The 18411-nt window shown below is 43.0% G+C and overlaps 1 protein-coding gene across 15 annotated transcripts in view; it reads right to left on the bottom strand.

Annotated features, from left to right (window-relative positions):
* The window catches only part of KCNMA1 (potassium calcium-activated channel subfamily M alpha 1), a 768905-nt gene that overhangs the window by 59069 nt on the left and 691425 nt on the right, over window positions 1-18411 (bottom strand). For all 15 annotated transcript variants that reach the window (XM_054435608.2, XM_054435610.2, XM_054435633.2 and 12 more), the window contains one exon: window positions 16044-16236. In XM_054435608.2, the coding sequence (XP_054291583.1) occupies window positions 16044-16236 (193 nt within the window). The remainder of the gene's footprint in view (window positions 1-16043; window positions 16237-18411) is intronic.

The following is an 18411-nucleotide window of genomic DNA, read 5'->3' as shown; positions in this document are numbered from 1 at the left end:
GACAATAACACTCTCTGCCCATTTGTCATCTTAAAGGAGCCGATCAACACGCCATCCCTCGTGTGCCATCTACATAAGAGTTGTTGCCGACACAGGCAACTCCAGAGGAGTTTGCTCCTTAAAAACTACCTAGAGTGCTATACTTCATAGAAAACAGGGCTTTCTGAAAATGGAGACAAAACAATAAATTTGCAGGCAAAACAGCTCCAAGAGGGGCTTCAAAGTACTGCTGTATTTATCTCTGGGACATGTGGGAACAGGAAGCATTTTGATTTAATATTTCATAAGACAGAGACACTTGCTTCCTTGCAATGGTATATACTTAATGCTCACAGAAATAAGTTTTTTTTTAAAAAAGTTTCAATATCTTAAATGCAAATAAATAAATAAGGAGACACACCTGCATAATAGGAAGGGCTTCCTTTGGAAATATGGAATAGACCCACATAATCCCAATAAAGAGAAAGCTACCACGAATTTATAATCACCTAGGGGCCTATTAAAAGTAGTTTTATAGATTAAGTGTGAAACCTCAACCCGGATGTTCCTATTATTTACCTGCCTTGCTTGCCTTTAGGCCCATGGCCTGATTGATTTTCAAAATTCTTCCATTTCCTATGCCGATTAGGTATTCAAAGAATTGTTTGTGCCCACCTGCCTTGACCTCTCAAATGGACAGCCCCTGGTTTATTTTCCCAGATCCCACTAGCTCCCTGCTGGGAATCATGTGGAAGTTTGTGAATTTCTCATATATCTTGCATTTTCACAATGTCCTTTAAACGCTTTCCAAATCTCCTAGCAATCATGCCTAGGAGAATGATTTATTCTATAAATAAATTTCTAAGATAAATTTCTATGGAAATGTAAGCTTTAGTAAATCAGCTGCCCTGATACAAGGATCAGAGATGGTTTCCTTGAGTAAGTAAGGGGCTAGGCCGGTGTTTCTCAACTTGGGCTGCATGTTGGAATCACTAATGCATGCCTGCACCAGTGTCTAATTTAATTGCTCTGGAGTATGGCCTGAGCATTTCAAGAATGTTAAAAGTTCCCCAGGTGAGTGCAATGTGCAGCTAAGTTGAAAAACAGTGGGCTAGTTCAGAAATAAATCCACCCATTTATGGTCAACTAATCTTTGACAAGGATGTCAAGAACACACAATAGGTAAAGGACAGTCTATTCAATGAATAATGTTCAGAAAACAATATTTACATGCAAAAGAATAAATCTGAACACTTCTCTTACAGCATATACAAAAATCAAATGGATTAAAGACTTGAATGTAAAATCTGAAACCGTAAAACTCCTAGGAGAAAAAATAGGGGAAAAGCTCTTTGACATTGGTCTGGGCAATGATTTCTTGGATGACACCAAAAGCACAGGCAACAAAAGCAAAAATTAAGAAGTGGGACTACATCAAACTAAAAATCTGCACAACGAGGAAAACCATCAACAAAGTGAGAAGCCAACCTACTGAACAGGAGAAAATATTTTAAAACCACCTAGCCAATAAAGGGTTAATATCCCACCTATATAAAGAACTCATATACTCAATAGCAAGAAAATAAATAACTTGATTAAGAAATGGGCAAAAGAACCTAATAGACATCTTTATAAAGAAGATATACAAATGGCCAACAAGTAGATATGAAAAGGTGCTCAATATCACTAATCATCAGAAAAATGCAAATCACAATATCACCTCATACCTGTTAAGATTGCTATTATTGAAAAGACAAGTGATAACAAGTGTTGGTGAGGGTGGAGAGAAAAGTGAACCCTTGTACACTGCTGGTGGGAATGTAAATTGGTACAGCCCTATAGAAGACAGTATGAAGTTTCTATAAAAAATTAAAAATAGAACCACCACATGATTTAGCAATCCCACTTCTGGGTATATATCCAACAGAAATGAAATCAGTATCTCAAAGAGACATCTGCACCTCCATGTTTATTGGAGCACTATTCACAATAGCCAAGATATAGAAACCACTGGTGTCCATTGACAGATGAGTAGATAAAATATGGTCTGTGTTGTGTATGTACCTGCACATATATATAATGGAATATTATTCAGCCATAAAAAAGAAAGATATTCTGTCATTCAACAATATAGATGAACTGGAGAATATCATGCTAAGTGAAATAAGCCAGTTATAGAAGGACAAATACTGTATGATCTCACTTATACATGGAATCTAAAAAGTTGAACTCATAGAAGCAGAAAGTAGAACAGTGGTGGCCAGGGACTGTGGTGAGGGTCAGGGGAATGGGGAGATGTTGGTCAAAGGATACAAACTTGCCATTTTAAGATGAATAAATTCTGGGGCTGTAATGTAAAGTACATTACATTACAGTATGTATGTATGGTGACTATAGTTGATAGTGCTGTGTAGTACACTTGAATTTTGCAAAAAGAATAGATCTTAAGTGTCCTCACGACACACACCCGGGCACACACACACACACACACACACAATAGTAACTATGGGAGATGATGGATGTGTTTATTAACTTGATTTTGGTAATCATTTCACAATGTATATGTATATCAAATCATCATGTTGTAAACCTTGAATATATACAACTTTTATTTGTCAGTTGTATCTCAATAAACCTGGAGGGGAAGAAAATCATTAGGGTAGACAAAACTCTTAAATTTGTATATAAATATTTATGTGTCTATGAGGAGGTAGGAGGAGGGTCACAGAGAAGATTCATTATTAGCTATTTAAAGGGGTACAAGACCCCTTTCCCAGTTGAGAACTAATATGCTATAGGTATTCTGGCTGAGACCCACAATTACTGTTTTAAGAAAAAAAAAAAAAAGAGGCAAAGGAGGAAGGCCAAGTGCCATCTGTTGACTAGGTAGAGTAGCATGGGTCCTGCTCTGGAAGGGTGTCACTTCACCAACATCAGGGCTCCTACCACAACCAAACCCCAGAGTTTGGAAGTGTATGAGGTTTTCTGTCAGCCAGCTGTCCCAACCTCTGCTTCAGAGAGCAGCTGCGTTGCATGGTGCCATGCTAGCCTGTCTATGGAGGGGAAGAGCCCCATGCTCGCTGTTCATCTGCCCTAGTTCTTCCTCAATTCCTCTGTAGGCTTTTGTTAGTCTACCTTACCTGGGCTGCTCACCTTCCAAAGGTGTATTGGTTTCTATCATCATCTATTTTCTATGCATATTTACAGACAAACAGATCAACAGTAATTCTGGCTGCTAGGTACAAGTGGATAACCCTAACTTATGATTTGTTAATCTGGGAGTAGGAGGGGATGAAATAAAATAGTAAAATTGTAATAATAATAACAAAAATAGCTAACATTGTTTGATTTCTCCCATCCTAGGTAGGAAGTGCTTTAACAGACATTCACTCAGGGTTGCCATGTATGGTTGTGAAGGTTTGGCACTACACAGTAGCTAATCTAAGTGGGTACCACTCATATCAATGGGCATTGTATATTTGCATATTTATGACAATATTTCTTCCTAGCAGATGACAGAAAAGTGTATTGTTCAAACATATTAGTAGATTATCACCATTTTTTTCAGCAGATGAAAATAAGGTGTCTTGAGAAAAGAGTGACTTTTTCTGGCTTACTTAAAAGTACTGTATGGACAATAGAAAGTCCTGTATCTCATTGAATTCTCATAGTCATTTGATAAGCCAGGTGCATTTAGTATTCTTAGTGAGAAAATTGAGATAAAAAGAGGTTGAGTAATTTTCCCAGGCCTAGTAAGTGGCAGATCTGGGATTCAAACCCAAGCTGTCATTCCAGACCCCATGTGTGCCATGACTGAACTTGACTGCAAAGTGCTATTTCTACAGCCTTTGATGTTTAATAACTTTTCTACAGCCATTATGTCTTTGTATTCATACACTGATCCCTCGGTGTTTTGGGGTGGGGTCATTTAATATATAGAGATATAGATAAGGAAATGAAATCTGGAATCTTTATTATGTCAAATTGCACATGATGGACAGAACCAGGATTTAAAACCTGTTCCTTAACCTTCCACGACTGCATCGTTACTCTGACAGCCATGTTTGTGATTCGCCATCATGAATTAGAGCAACAAAACCCATCTTCCAAGTTCCTCCTGCTCCAGTCTACCGCTGAGAGGAATGTTCATTTCTACATGGCCAGGGAAGCTCTCAGGAAGCATTCACAGCTCCCTGGAGCAGAAAGCAGAGATATTTTCTGCCCTTTGTTGAACTTTGGAGGTCTCAATCCTACAGCCTTGGGCCCTGGGTTGGTACTGTGTAATAGTACATTCAGCGAGGCCAGTCAAAGGTTGAGGGCCAGGAGCTATTAGTAAAGGTTAAGGGAATAGGACAGTTTATATTAGAGACAACCTGGCCATCTGATAAAGGCTCCTCCACAAAAGTGCAACATCTTTGATCTCTGTAACCCTCGTCCAGTGCCCAGTTGTCAAATGAAGGGAGACTAAAGCCTGGAGGGAAAGTGTAAGTTTTTAATAAAGGTATTTGGCTGCTTTATCTCATTTGAGGGCACATTAAGAGAGAACAGGCTGCAAACAACAGATAGCAGGATTAAATCATTTATTCATGTATTCATCCCCTCCACAAACCTCTACTAAGAGTCTACTAGGTGTGAGGTGCTGTGCTAAGCATTTAAAAAGATTTCTGGCAGTTGGCGAGCATGAAGAGGTCAGCAAAACAATAGAACAGGCTCTTGTTTGGGGGATCTACTCAGGTTAACAGTGTGCCCACCTACAATCTTTTCCTTTGACACAGTGAGCCCTTTAAGTACCTTGGTTATACCATTAGTACACAAATAGCCAGGTGACCCTCTGTGAAATACACTTGGCCTTTCCTGTTTCTGTGCCTTCTATTACTCAGCTTCAGCCCTTTCCACATGCCTATTGGCACCTTTAATTATGTTAATCACACTTATTTTCAAATTCCAGTCCCTTTACTCTGGAGTCTTTCCCGACTACCACAGCCCAAAGCCACCTCTGCCTTCTCATAACACATTGCGTGGCAGCATGCATGGGACACTGAAAACATCTGGTAGAACATCTCTCCTGGAGATCTGTAACAATATGCTCAAGGACTATCCTGCTTTTCTAGAATTCAGGAAATAATTTTCCTCCAGACCATTCCATGAAGTATAATTGAAGCATTTAAGGACTAGCCATATCCTTAAATGTTCAATAAATCCAGAACTAAAGTCATTTATAAATCAGTTGGCTTCTTTGCAGTGCCACTGTTTTTTCTTTTCTTTTCTTTTTTTTTTTTTTTTTTTTTTTTTGCTTGTTTGTTTTCGGTTTGGTTTTGTTTTTGAGATGGAGTCTCAGTCTGTCACCCAGGCTGGAGGGCAGCGGCACAATCTCGGCTCACTGCAACCTCTACCTCCTAGGTTCATGTGATTCTTCTGCCTCAGCTTCTGGAGTAGCTGGGTCTACAGATGTGAGCCACCACACCAGGCTTATTTTTGTACTTTAATAGAGATGGGGTTTCACCATGTTAGCCTGGCTGGTCTCGAACTCCCAACCTCAGCTGATCCACCTGCTTCGGCCTCCCAATGTGCTGGGATTACAGGCATGAGCCACTGCATCTGGCCTCGGGGCCATTTATTTCTTTATTTTTTTCTTGAGATGGAATTTCGCTCTTGTTGCTTTTAAGAAAAGAAGTAAAGTTTTTAAGACTGCACATGAGTTTTTGCCTATAGAGAATAGGTGAAGACAAAAATGCACTGAATAGCTGGCTAGATTTATCTGCCAGCTTGAGGCATGTGTGCTATCTTCACAGCAGGTGTATCTAATGAAATGGCTCACACTCTGAACAAGGAATACACTGGAATGTTCCAAGCCCTGTATTGTTAAGTATGTGTGTCAAAGTTGTTCCATACAACTTATTTTATGTTTCTGTCCCTTTTGCCTGTAGATCTCATTACTTCTATGACAGCATAGACTATGGAGAGAACACGGGCACTAACCTCAGGCATAGGATGCAAACCAAACTGACACTCAGGATAGGGTAGTTGACCTATCCTTATCCAGAATTTCATGAGGTATCTTAGAGGGTCCATGGGATTACAAGACTTCCTTTACTTTTCTCTGATTCTACAGCTGTGGTTTCCCCCCTGTAAGACAATTTCTCTAGACCATTTTCTGAGCCTAGGCTTTGGGCGCTACAGTGGTCTCTTCATTCTCATCTGCTGCTTGTCATGGAAACTTCCACTTGAGCATGGAAGGAGTAAATAAAACCTGAAAGTGTTATTTAAGTGGCTTCACAAAGAAAGTAACAGCTAGGTCTCAAATATTCCACCCTCTTCCTTACAGCTCCAAAGTCCCATCTATATTCACAAGAAAAACAGAAAAGAAAGACTCCAACAGTCATACAGTTCACAGAGACAGGCTAAGCACAGTGCTTCCCATTGCCCCCAGATTTACTCATTTGTCCAGTGGTAGTGGCAAGAAAGACTGAAGCCAACAGAATCCTAGTATCTCTCGTTGGAACAGCTAGGGTCAAGGGGCTCAAAAAATGGGGATTCATGGAGACAAGAACCGTTGAAAACAAACTTCAGCCCCTTGGGTAAAAGGATCAGTTTAGAAGTGAGGCTGGCACACCTTGAGCACTTGCATCCCCTTGAATGTTTGTCCTGAGGGTGCCCCCATGACCCTTGAAAGTACATGTACAGCTTCAGGCCCATTCTCATCAGGATAACACTTGCCTTTTATGAGACAGGCGGATGTGCTGAGAAAAGCATAGACTTTGAAATCAGATGTTTGGAGATCAACTCCACGTGCCCTTGACTAGCTATAAGGCTATGGGAAAGGTGCCTAATTCCCCTGAGTCTCTGTTTTCTCATCTGTAAAATGAAGGTGGTAACTCTCCCTCAGCAGGTTGTCAGAGAGATTAAATAAGATATTACATAGGAACGTGCCTGGTGTATGGCTCACCCGAAAAAAAAATTACATTTTTTTAAAAGAGGCATTAACCGGGCACACAAATTTTGAGGAGTAAACTGGCACGTGAGAGCCAGATGCTAAAACCATAAGTTCAGTCCAACCCCAAGACCACCCCACGTCTGCTTTCTGTCTCTGAAGCTAAGATTTCCCTTCACGACAGTTGTCCCAAGCTGGGCACAGCCTGAGTGGGGATGTGAATCTGCTCTGCATGCATTTGGAAGGAAAAGATGATTCTGTCTGTTTTTACTTTTTCTTCTGCACATCCACTCTCCAAGAAAGTCTTTCATGTATGGAGGGCATAAAACCCTCCATGAGTTCAAAAAGTAGTCCAAGTTTCTCAGTCTTTTATTATAGCTGCTGCTGTTGTTTTCCTTGTTTCTCTTGCTAGGAATACATTACCAGAATAGTAAATGGCAGGGTTAAAGAGGATCTCTCATGTGATGAAATATGCTATATAAGAAAAATTCTCCTAAGTTGAAGTCATTTAGAAAACAGCTGCAATTGCTGCTTTGCTGAAATACATCTGCACCTGAGATTCTTGTGATGAGATTCATCTTGTGATGTCCATGGAAGAAATGTAACAGGGCAGGCCCCTTCCTGTACTTGAGACCTGCTCAGAGCCCTAAGCCAGATTTTCTTTATTGTTTAGTAAGCTCTTTTAATGAAATGTACTACTCTTATTATAGAGGACTCAAAATAAGATCTAAATCACAAACCAATAAAAGAAAATTATTGGGGTGGGTATCTAAAGTTACTACCTAGAGGCTACTCCAGTGTGGTATTTATAAATCTCTAAACAGTTAAGTATAATTGTCTTTCTGGTTTTTGGGACGGAAGCCAACAGCAGTTTCAGTTACAATGGAAGAAAAATATTTTAGCACTGAGCTTTGTTCGTTCAGTGGGTATAAAGAGAAATGGCTTCTCCCCCATCACCATTTCAGAATTGAGAGAGAATATTGTGGTAATGAAATGTTATACGGGAGCAGCTGAAAAAATGCTTCTCTGATTTCAAGGAGGGGGAATGTGTGTGAGGATACATGTATAGGTGTGTCTGCAAGAAACAGTGAGTAGCCTGGGGGTCAGGAAAGCCAGGCTTGTAGAAGCGGGAGAAGGCAGAGCTCTGGGAAAAAGGCAGGTGTGGAAGGGTGGCGTGAAAGTTGAAGATGGGGTGGTCTGTCCAATTAATGGAAAAGCCAAATGTGCAGCTGCTCACCCCAATGCCGTCTGCTCCCCATCTTTAAACACAAAGACAGTGCCATTCAGGAAGGACATGAACGCTTCCACTAAAAGACTCATGACCCCAATCCTGACAAACACCATAGCTCTCCCTCTGGAGTTACAATGCAAATCATATAAAACACAGATCCCTATGTAATAAAAATCAAGAACATGCTGGATATCCTTAGTTATAAAGGACCACAGAACTCATCTCTCTACCAATCTCCCTCCCATCACAAAGAGCGCGTCAGTAACTCTCCTTTGGCAAAGAGAGAGTCAGGGATAGGAGGCTCGCTGCATTTGTAGGCGGTCCATGCTGTTCTGGAAATATCTTCCTTATGTTGGGCTAAAATCCTGTTCTCCTTAATTATTAACCATTGGCCCTGGTTTTTGTCCAATGGAGCAGAAGATTAAATGGCCCTTTAAGCCTGCTGGCTTTGTTCTCTTAACCACTTGGCAAGTGACATGTTGTCCAGGCACTGCCCCATTCTGGCTGTCCTCTTTACAACATTTTTTTGTTGTTTGTCAAATTTCTCCTTCAAATCTTCATAGCTCTTGACACATTCCCTCCTATCCCAACAAAGATGAAACAATCACTGCTCAAAAGAAATGATGCTTTTATCACCAAGATTTATCTAGCCTGTCTTTACTGATCATTTGAAAATTAACATGCAGAGGTCCTCAATGCATTCTATCCTGTGGATTTGATCCCAGAGTTCCACTTTAGGAAGGCCCTTTTATTTCTGCTTTTTGTCATCCAGTAATTTAGAGATCCTAATCCACATTGTCTCACACAAAGATAAAAGAGAAATCACATTTTCTTCTTTGGAACAGTAAAAGACATCTCAGACTTTAGGATAGGGAAGGTGTACCCTATGCCCCCAATTAATGCTATCTCTCCAAGGACTGCTGCCATACTTCCAAAGAAAAATGTCATTCCCTACTTGAGGCTCTTAACCTTTGTTGAAATGTGGAGAAAGGCGAGTGTCCGCTTATATGTGGATGTTCATTTAGTGTAACTATAGCTTCAGGTCAGGGAGGGCGGGAGGAAATCTGTGTGTGTGTGTGTGTGTGTGTGTGTGTGTGTGTCTGTGTGTCTGTGTGTCTGAGTGTCTATAAAGAGGCACAGAATATGGAAAAAAGGCAGTGGACTTATGTCTTGGGTTTGAGATCTTGGCTTCTCCCTCCCCTGGGACATTCAGGACAGGCTCAGCTTTTGGTTCTCCGGCTTCTACCAAAGTTTTCCTCTACCCTCTCTTTCTAAGATGGTCCTTATACTTCTGTCCTGCAATTCTCTTGCCTCCCTCCCTCTCTCTGAGGCTCTCCTTTGCTCCTAGATCATGAGCAATGGGCCAGATCGCTAGAAGCAAACTTTTCCTGGATTAAGGACTTCATTTCCACCCTTCAGCTTTTCATGACCATCTGGATTTTCCACTAAGTTCCCGTGGAAATAAACCATGACTAAAACCCAATCCTCCCAACATTGCTTTCTCCTGCAGCCTGTCCCCCCACTCTGCCATCCTCTGACCCCCAGAAGGAAACACACGTCTATGCAGACTGTTTTGTATCTACAGTGACTCCTTCTAGAACATCCCATTCTTTTTCCAGTCCAAGGTTTCAGGCTTCCATCTGGATAGCCACAGTTCCTAACCAGAGTCCTTGCATCTTCTTCCTTTCCACTCCAAACAATGCTTCACAGGGCTGCCAGATCCATCTCCCTAAAGCTCAGGTCCAATCCCACCACTCTCTTGCTTTGAAACCTTCTGTAGCTCCCCAGTGCCTAGTGAATTATTTACAGCTTCCTAACTCATAAACACATAAAAAATTATTTACAGCTTCCTAACTCAAGAAAGAAAAGAAATTCCTCAATGCCCAACCCACATTTCAGTCTCATCTCTCCCTGCTGCCTTACATGTATCCTGTATTGGGGCCAAATTGTACTTGTCCCTGTCCCTCTAACACATCCCCAGGGACCTTCACCCTCACTTCCATTCTCTCTGTCTCAAGCCAGCTCACTTTGCCTCCACCTGTTATCTTTTTCAAGCATGGAGTTAATTACCCTTTTCCTATAAATCTTTGATGACTCCCTCAAATCCAAACCCTTAGCAAGACAAGTCTACACTCTAGGACTGCACCATCCAATATGGTAGCCACTGGCTATGGATCACTTTAAATTTTTATATTTGTTGAAATTAAATTAAAAGGAAAAATTTAATTCCTAAATTTCAAGTGCTCCATAGCCACATGCATTCAAGTCATCCACAGATGCCACCTCTTCTTTTTTTTTTTTTTTTTTTTTTTTTTTGAGACAGAGTCTTGCTCTGTCACCCAGGCTGGAGTGCAGTGGCATGATTTCGGCTCACTGCATGCTCCGCCTCCCAGGTTCAAATGATTCTCCTGCCTTAGCCTCCCAAGTAGCTGGGACTACAGGGGTGTGCCACCAGGCCTGGCTAATTTTTTGTATTTTTAGTAGAGATGGGGTTTCACCGTGTTAGCCAGGATAGTCTCGATCTCCTGACCTTGTGATCCACCTGCCTTGGCCTCCCAGAGTGCTGGGATTACAGGCATGAGCCACCGTGCCTGGCCGATGCCACCTCTTCTTGAAAGCCTTCTCAATTCCTCAAAATACATAAACCAAGGATCCCTTTGTGTTCCTCTATTTCTAGCCTTGTCCTTGTTTCCTTGGACTGTCATTGTTTATGGGGATACCTCCTTCACTCACGTGAGTCCTGAAAGCATAGTGAGTGGCTGAATCCAAGCAACCTTTGGTCACATTTGTGTTCTGGGCCTTTAGAGTGCCTGATGCATGGAGAACAGCCATTTATTCCTTTTTCCTTTCCTTAGGAGTTACCTTTCGTGGAAGGGTAAGCAGAAAGCAACTACAAGATCATCATTTCAAAACAATATGAAAGCAGAATGGGAAATGCCATGGCATGCTCCCTCTTTTCAGGTATGAACTGAAGCAGCTCAGAGAGCGGACCCTGCCTCCCTCTGCTCACCCTTTCTTCCAAGATCAGACTCAGTTCTCATCTTTTTGAACCACAGGGAAACAGTCTGGCAAGAGCCACTGTTGTACCAGCTGATTTAAATTGAAATGTTTTCCCCAGATAAATGCGTGCTAAATAATACACCAGCTCTCCAGCCAAAGGGAAGTGACAGGCACTCTGTAAATAAAGGCACTTAGTTGCTGGTAAAGAGCTGTAAAGTGGTTCTGAGCTGATGTTTGCTGACCAGCAAGAAGCAGCTTCATCTGCTTTATATAATTGTCACTGCAGTTTTGCGTGCTGTATATTAAAACTGCATCTCATAGACCCGACTGTCACATCATATATACCATCTGGCTTGGGATATGCCACCTTTTCTGTAATTGTTTTTGACAACAAGCCATCACATCTTGGGTCTTTTCAGAAAGTGTCTGGTCCAGAATCCCTAGGCTAGGTCAGTTCTGACACCATGTGGGCTAGAAAAGTGACATCAAAAGGGAATGTGAAAAGAGAACAGAAGAGAAAAGAGAGGCTTTGTTAGTCTAGGAGCCCTAATAACATGCAGTGGCAGCTGTCTAATGAAGGCTCTACTTTCTCAATGTGAAGGCACATTTTTCATGCTAAATTATATCATGTTAGGAAAGCTTTCCGTAGGGTTGCATGCATATTCCGGCCCAAGAGCATGACATTTGTCCTGAGTCCACATTTCTACCCAGCGAGGTTCTAGAGACATGGAGACAGTTCTTCAGACAATGCAGAGCATGAGGTTTCATAAAGGACTATAGAATATGTAAGAGTGAAAGCAAGGTGTCAGTGGCCAGAAATCTGTGTAGTTATCACTCAGAGGAAGTTAGATTTGTTTTCCAAAATGATAAGAGTAACATGAAATCCCCAGCACTTTAGGAGGCCAAGGTGAGTGGATCACCTGAGGTCAGGAGTTTGAGACCAGCCTGGCCAACATAGTGAAACTCTGTCTCTACTAAAAATACAAAAATTAGCCAGGTGTGGCAGCACGCACCTGTAATCCCAGCTACTTGGGAGGCTGAGGCAGGAGAATCACTTGAACCCAGGAGGTGGAGGTTGCAGTGAGCTGATATCACACCATTGCATTCCAGCCTGGGCAACAGAGAGAGAGTCTACCTCAAAAGAAAGAAAGAAAGAAAGAGAGAAAGAGAGAAGGAGAGAAAGAGAGAAAGAGAGAAAGAGAGAAAAAAAGAAAGAAAGAAAGAGAAAGAAAGAAAGAGAGAAAGAAGGAAGGAAGGAAGGAAGGAAGGAAAGAAAGGAAGGAAGGAAGGAAGGAGGGAAGGAAGGAAGGAGGGAAGGAAGGAAGGAGGGAAGGAAGGATGGAGGGAAGGAAGGAAGGAAGAGAAAAGAAAAAAAAAAGGAGAGTAACATGAAATCCTTTTTGTTCCCCATAATCCCTATTCCCTTGGAGCTTGATCATGCCAAACGCCCAGAGGAAGGATGACAAAAGTATCTGAGGCCAGTGGGCACTCCAGTTAGTCAAAAGGGTCTCAGATATAGAAAGGCAGGGAAACTCAGCTCACAGAGTCAGCTCACAGGCTAGGAGGAGTCCAAGGAGTGGGGTGCTGGGTCTGCAGCCAGAGGTGAGCACTAGGGAAGGAGCGATTTCTCTGCGTTGATGGCTCCCACTGGACCACTGCCTTTACAAGGTTAGAGTATCACCAGAGAACAGTATTCAAAAACAAGAGAGGAGCAGACAGACAAGAAAACAATGGGACATAAAGTCTTGGTGGGCCTAGAGCTTTGACACTCTCTCTTAGAGAGCAGAACAGACTGCTGGCTAGTGAGAGACAGATGCTCCTCTCCACTGCTGACCAGGGGTCTACGAGAATCACTGCTGAGCATAGAAACACATCCTCTGCCTTCTTCTGTCATTTTTGTGGTCTTAGTCCATTTGGGCCGCTGTAACAAACACCATAACCTGGGTGGCTGATGGACAATAGACATTGATTTCCCACAGTTCTGGAGAATGGAAAGCTCAAGGTCAAGGCGCTGGCATGTTCAGTCTCTGGTGAGGACTTTCTCGCAGTGTCCTCACATGACAGAAGGGACGAGGGGTCCTTCTCAGGCTTCTTTTGCTTTATTTATTTGTTTGTTGGTTTATTTTATTTTATTTTGTTTTAGACAGAGTCTTGCTCTGTCGCCCAGGCTGGAATGAGTGAGCCATCTCAGCTCACTGTAACCTCCACCTCCCGAGTTCAAGCGATTCTCCTGCCTCAGCCTCCCAAGTAGCTGGGATTACAGGCACCTGCCACCACGCCTGACTAACTTTTTTGTATTTTTAGTAGAGATGGGGTTTCGCCATGTTGGCCAAGTGGTCTCAAACTCCTGACCTCAGGTGATCCACCCGCCTTAGCCTCCCAAGGCGTGAGCCACCATGCCCGGCCTCAGGCTTCTTTTATAAGGACACCAGTCCCATTCATGAGGGCTCCCCCCTCACGACCTAAACACCTCTCAAAGGCCCCACCACCTAATACCATCGCCTTGAGGGTTAGGATTTCAATGTATGTATTTGGCAGGGAGTAGGTGGAGGGGACAAAAACATTCAGACCATAACTGTGTGCATGTGTGTATACAAAAGAAAGAGTGCCTTTTTTTTCTTTGGAGTAAAAATAAGCTCCCTTCCTCTTTCCTCCGTATCTCCTGTCAAAACCTACTTTTCTTGCTTATCCTGTGCTATAAAAGAATAAAGAAGGCTTTTGGGTGCCGGGGAGTGGAAGAATTGTTACCAGTTTGGCCTTTATATAGGATCTAAGAGGCTGGGATAAGGTTTAAGAGAACTGGAAGGAACACCTATATCAGACGTGTATGTAACTAAATTACACACTGAGATTCTAATCTGTGGCCCTGGAAAATCATGATTGAGTTTGGAGGAAACAGGCATGTTGGGGAAAGGGAGTGTTTTCCTGCCTCCTCCTGCTGGCTTCTGTCTGTACTTAAAGGGAGAATCATTGCTTTCACTTTTTTCCTTTCCCCTTGATGGTTCACTCCTCCCCAGGAGAGAAGGAGCATCTACCAAGGGCTGGTCATGTCCTGTTCATGTGAAGGTTTACTGTGCCTTAAAGGGGCGCATTTGAGTTGCCTGGGGATCTTGTTGGAATGCAGATTCTGACCCAGCAGGTCTGGGATGGGCCATGAGATTCTGTAACTCTAATAGGCTCCCCCAACAGACACCCATACTGGGGCAGGGCAGAGGACACATATTGAAGGTCAAGGGCTTAAAGGCAGGAACCAAATGCCAGCTTGCCTCTTTCACCTCCTAGAAGGTCAGCTTACTGTCTTCTCACATCCTTTCTCGCCTGTGCTACCCAGGCAGGCTGCACAGGAGGTGGGCTCTACCACTTCAGGATGCAGCTGGGAGTAAGCTCAGAGCCTCTCCTAGGCCTTCACATGTTGTGCTGTCCTGCGGTCACAGCTGAGCAGGTGGATGCCAAGATTTAGATTTGGGTGTGGCAGGGAGGATGGTGGTATGGAGAGGTCAAAATTAGGCTTCAGGCTGTATGGGGGTGATGTCAGAAGGACAGAAGCCATTTCACATGCACCACCAAAGGGGAAAGTTCTCTTAAGCTTGACCAGAAGCTGCTGTGAATCTCAAGATCCTCAGAGAAGCCCCAGCCCCTCTCTCAGTCCATAGCAGTGAAGACACGGGCTCCCAGAAAGCTCATCTGATAGATGATTTGAACCTGGGTCTGCCAGGGTCTGGCTGCAGTTGCCTCCAAAGAATCAAAGCCTATCTTTCTCCTCCACTTTCCAAATCTCCCACCAGCTGACTCTAGCCCAGAGCCATGCAGGGAAGAGGATTCCAGGAACTATTGTTTCTGGCTTTTCTGCAATGCTAAGCAAATGTTAGAAGGCAGTGGTGGTGATGTCAAGTTGACGAAAAATAATGTAGCTCACAGATCCAGGATGCATGATTTAGCTGAGCTTCTAGAAAGCCTGGCATGATGGGGAAGAGGTCAGACACTTGCCCAGCTATCAATAAGGTGATGCTTCATATCCCAGTAGCCATAGCTCTCATGGACTGTGCTCCTACACCCTTCCATCCTGGACTGATGAGATTCCAGTCCCCATCAGGCAGCCAATGCCACCTTCTGGTAGCTCATCTGTAACAACAATCCTCCAATTTATGGCTAGCCTACACGGAGGTGTCACTCAAAGGAAAAAGCTTTGCATCCTATCCTGCCAGATCCTGATTACAGAGGTCATTTGTTATGAAGGTTTTGCTGTGTTGCCTTTCTGAGACCCCTAGACATCTTTACTTGTAACCACCTGCCCAGGGTCCCAAAGCAAATGACAGGAAAGACTAGGGGCAGAGTAGGAAGGCAGACGTGTGTCACTTAAGGCTGCTTTGCCTCCTATAGGAAAATGTGTGGTCTGACAAGTGTCACCATTTGCTAAATGACTTTTAGTGTCCATAGAGTTGCCACTCTCCAGAGATTACCATCCCTCGGTCAGCAGAGTCCTAGAGGCAGCTCTAACAATAGCAAAGCTTCACTCCCATTCCAGCTCAATGGCAAAAACATATACTGGAAGGAAACAGTCAGAATTGTGCAGCCAGCTTCTTTTCAGTGCTCTGACATCTAGCTGATGACACTGGTCATGAAGCCACTCCTTGGGAAAGCTGAGGGGGTGGCTATTTAAAGGCTTGTTTATCCTCTGGAAAGGCAACCTAGTCTGTGTGTGGGTGACCAGGTCTCAAGCCTGCATTCTGGAATGGAAAGAAGAGGCAGCAGATGCCCCTTTGAAAGCCATCATGGCGACCGCAGGTTTCACTGCCAGGCAGGCTGATGTGAGCCTCTTTGAATTACTGAGTGAAGGATATCCCTCTTGCCAGCCCCTGTCCCCTGCAGGCACAGCAAAGAAGTATTACAGGCTGTCCTTACCTTGGGAATTAGCCTGCAAGACCCCGATGCTGTCATCAAACTGCATAGATTTGATGTTGAGTGACGCCAAGATGCATTCCTTGTCCTGCAGCGAAGTATCATCAATATTATTCTGATTGGCTGACAGGATAACGCACATGTCACAGAGGTTGATGTTGACAGCCCTTAAATCAGCCCGACTTAATGGCGTACCCTTTGGCATAGAGGAAAGAAAAAAAAAAAACAGAGGGGGAGAGAGAGAGAGAGAGAGAGAGGAGCAAAAATGAGAGGAAAGGGAAAGAGGAAAAAATACAAACAAATTAAAGATTGAGTTGGAGCTTTGGGAAATTATTTAACAAGTATCTTTTTTATGCCTTGACATTAAGCTGGCCTAACTACATTCAAGGGAATAGGAGCTGTGTGCTAATCTAAAGGGTAGTCGGTGCTGATGGCAGCATTTTAAGCTTGCTCTCAATACTCAATCAAGCTATTACTAACAAACGCGGGAGAGGAATAATGCCAGGGTTCTACATCTTCTTCTTGCCTGGAAATTGTCTTGATTTAAGTAACTGTCCTGTGGCAACCTCTGGCTTTCAGAATGTAACGAGGGGGTGGGTTTCAAGTGCCTGTTTATTTAATAGCGGGTCACTTCCGTCTCAGGCAAAAGACAGCAGTTCCAATGCAGCCAAGGGGAAATGGCCAGTGAGCACAGAGTGATGAGGTGGGCCTGGATGTGTGGCTCAATTTGGAGGCTATGGATGGAGTGGAATTAATGTGTGCAATGCAAAAGGGATATGGAAAGGAGTTAAGCTTCAGGTCATATAATTTTACTCCATATTTTCAGCAAGAAAAAAATACACAGGGAGATGACCTAATTGTCCAACAACATAGGAATGGTGAAATATACTTTTGGACATGCACACAGTGAAAATGTATGCAGGAGGTAAAGAGGCAGAGCTGGCTCTCCGTGCAGGCATCGGTTTAGAAGCCTCTCTAAGATAGAGGGGGAAGTGAAAAAAGAAGTTCTAGAGCAGTTAAAAGAAAGTATAGTTTCATTTATGTAAAAAAAAAAACCCACAAAATAAAATTACATATATATAAATGTATGTAAATTTGGAAGGAAAGCACAAGAAAAATAGCCATTACACTAATAATGGTAATTCCTTCTGGGAAGGGAAATAGGATTGGTGGGGGTGAGGGGAAAGTTTGCTTTTAATTTTATATATTTCTATATTGTTTGAATATTTTATAAGAAGAACATATTTGTATATTACAGGTACATTTAAAAAATAAATAAGCCAGTAAACAGATTTTTTAACATAAAAAACAACAACAAAAGACAGTGGAAAAATCCCAGATCCAGGAGGTAACAACAGAGTCTGGGAACACAAGCATAGGGAAAATAGAAGGGTTAGGTTAGGACAGGGCCATGGCCTCCACATGCTCTGTGTCTTCAGGTGGAGCCACAGCAAAATCATCAGGCCACCCCATGCCATAGCTCCCCAGTGACTATGCAGCATCATTTTGGGGCTCCCATCTGGCCACCAGCTTCATTGCTCCTCTAGCCTGAATCTAGCTTCCTCTTTGCCTGTGTGGTGACCTGAGTTACCTTCAACTCACTGATTGTGTAGACCAAGGGTTTGCCAACTGTCACGTATCTGTGAATGTCCTCCTCTAATCTGCCTTTCTGGAGAACTGGCTTTGAGAAGAAGAGACTTGGCTGCAGAGATGGAGCCTATCTACCCTCTTTTATGAGTCACTGGTAGTCATAATTCTATTCTCAGGCCCTAAAATATTGTGCAACTATGGAGGAAGGGGCATTTCGCACTGTGGTTGCTGCTGAGACACAACTAGTTCCAAGCTCTGGAGCAGCGTCTTTTTGAGAGAAGGAGAATGCCTTCTTCTCCTGTGATCTCTTGGTATAAAACAAGTCCAACCAACTTTCTGAATCATTTTGCCAGTGCATAAGCTTCAATTGCCTGCATCCATATTCTTTTAATTTTCACCTTGTAGGGAAGCTAGCCGTAATTGTGATATAAGATGATCCCTGTGCAGTTGTACACACGTGATTTCAAACTACAAGAAATACAAATGACATACATAGAAATCGCTTATGTTTCTCTGGGCTGGCCCTATAGGCAGGGTACGTTTAACCAATAAACTCTGTGAAGACATAGGTGAAGGCCCATTTTGTGAAAATCTATTGTGCGTGAGTATGTTAAATTTTGGAGGGTTTGAAAGGACCTGCAAAGATGACAGATCATTCATATATATGAAGACAGATGAGTGAATGTGTACAAGGGCACACAGAGCCAGGTGCGGTGGCTGATGCCTGTAATCCCAGCACTTTGGGAGGCCGAGGTGGGTGGATCACCTGAGGTCAGGAGTT

This window comes from Pongo pygmaeus, chromosome 8 (assembly GCF_028885625.2).
Source record: "Pongo pygmaeus isolate AG05252 chromosome 8, NHGRI_mPonPyg2-v2.0_pri, whole genome shotgun sequence".
NCBI classification, from domain to species: domain Eukaryota; kingdom Metazoa; phylum Chordata; class Mammalia; order Primates; family Hominidae; genus Pongo; species Pongo pygmaeus.
This window is presented reverse-complemented; position numbering and strand designations above follow the sequence as displayed.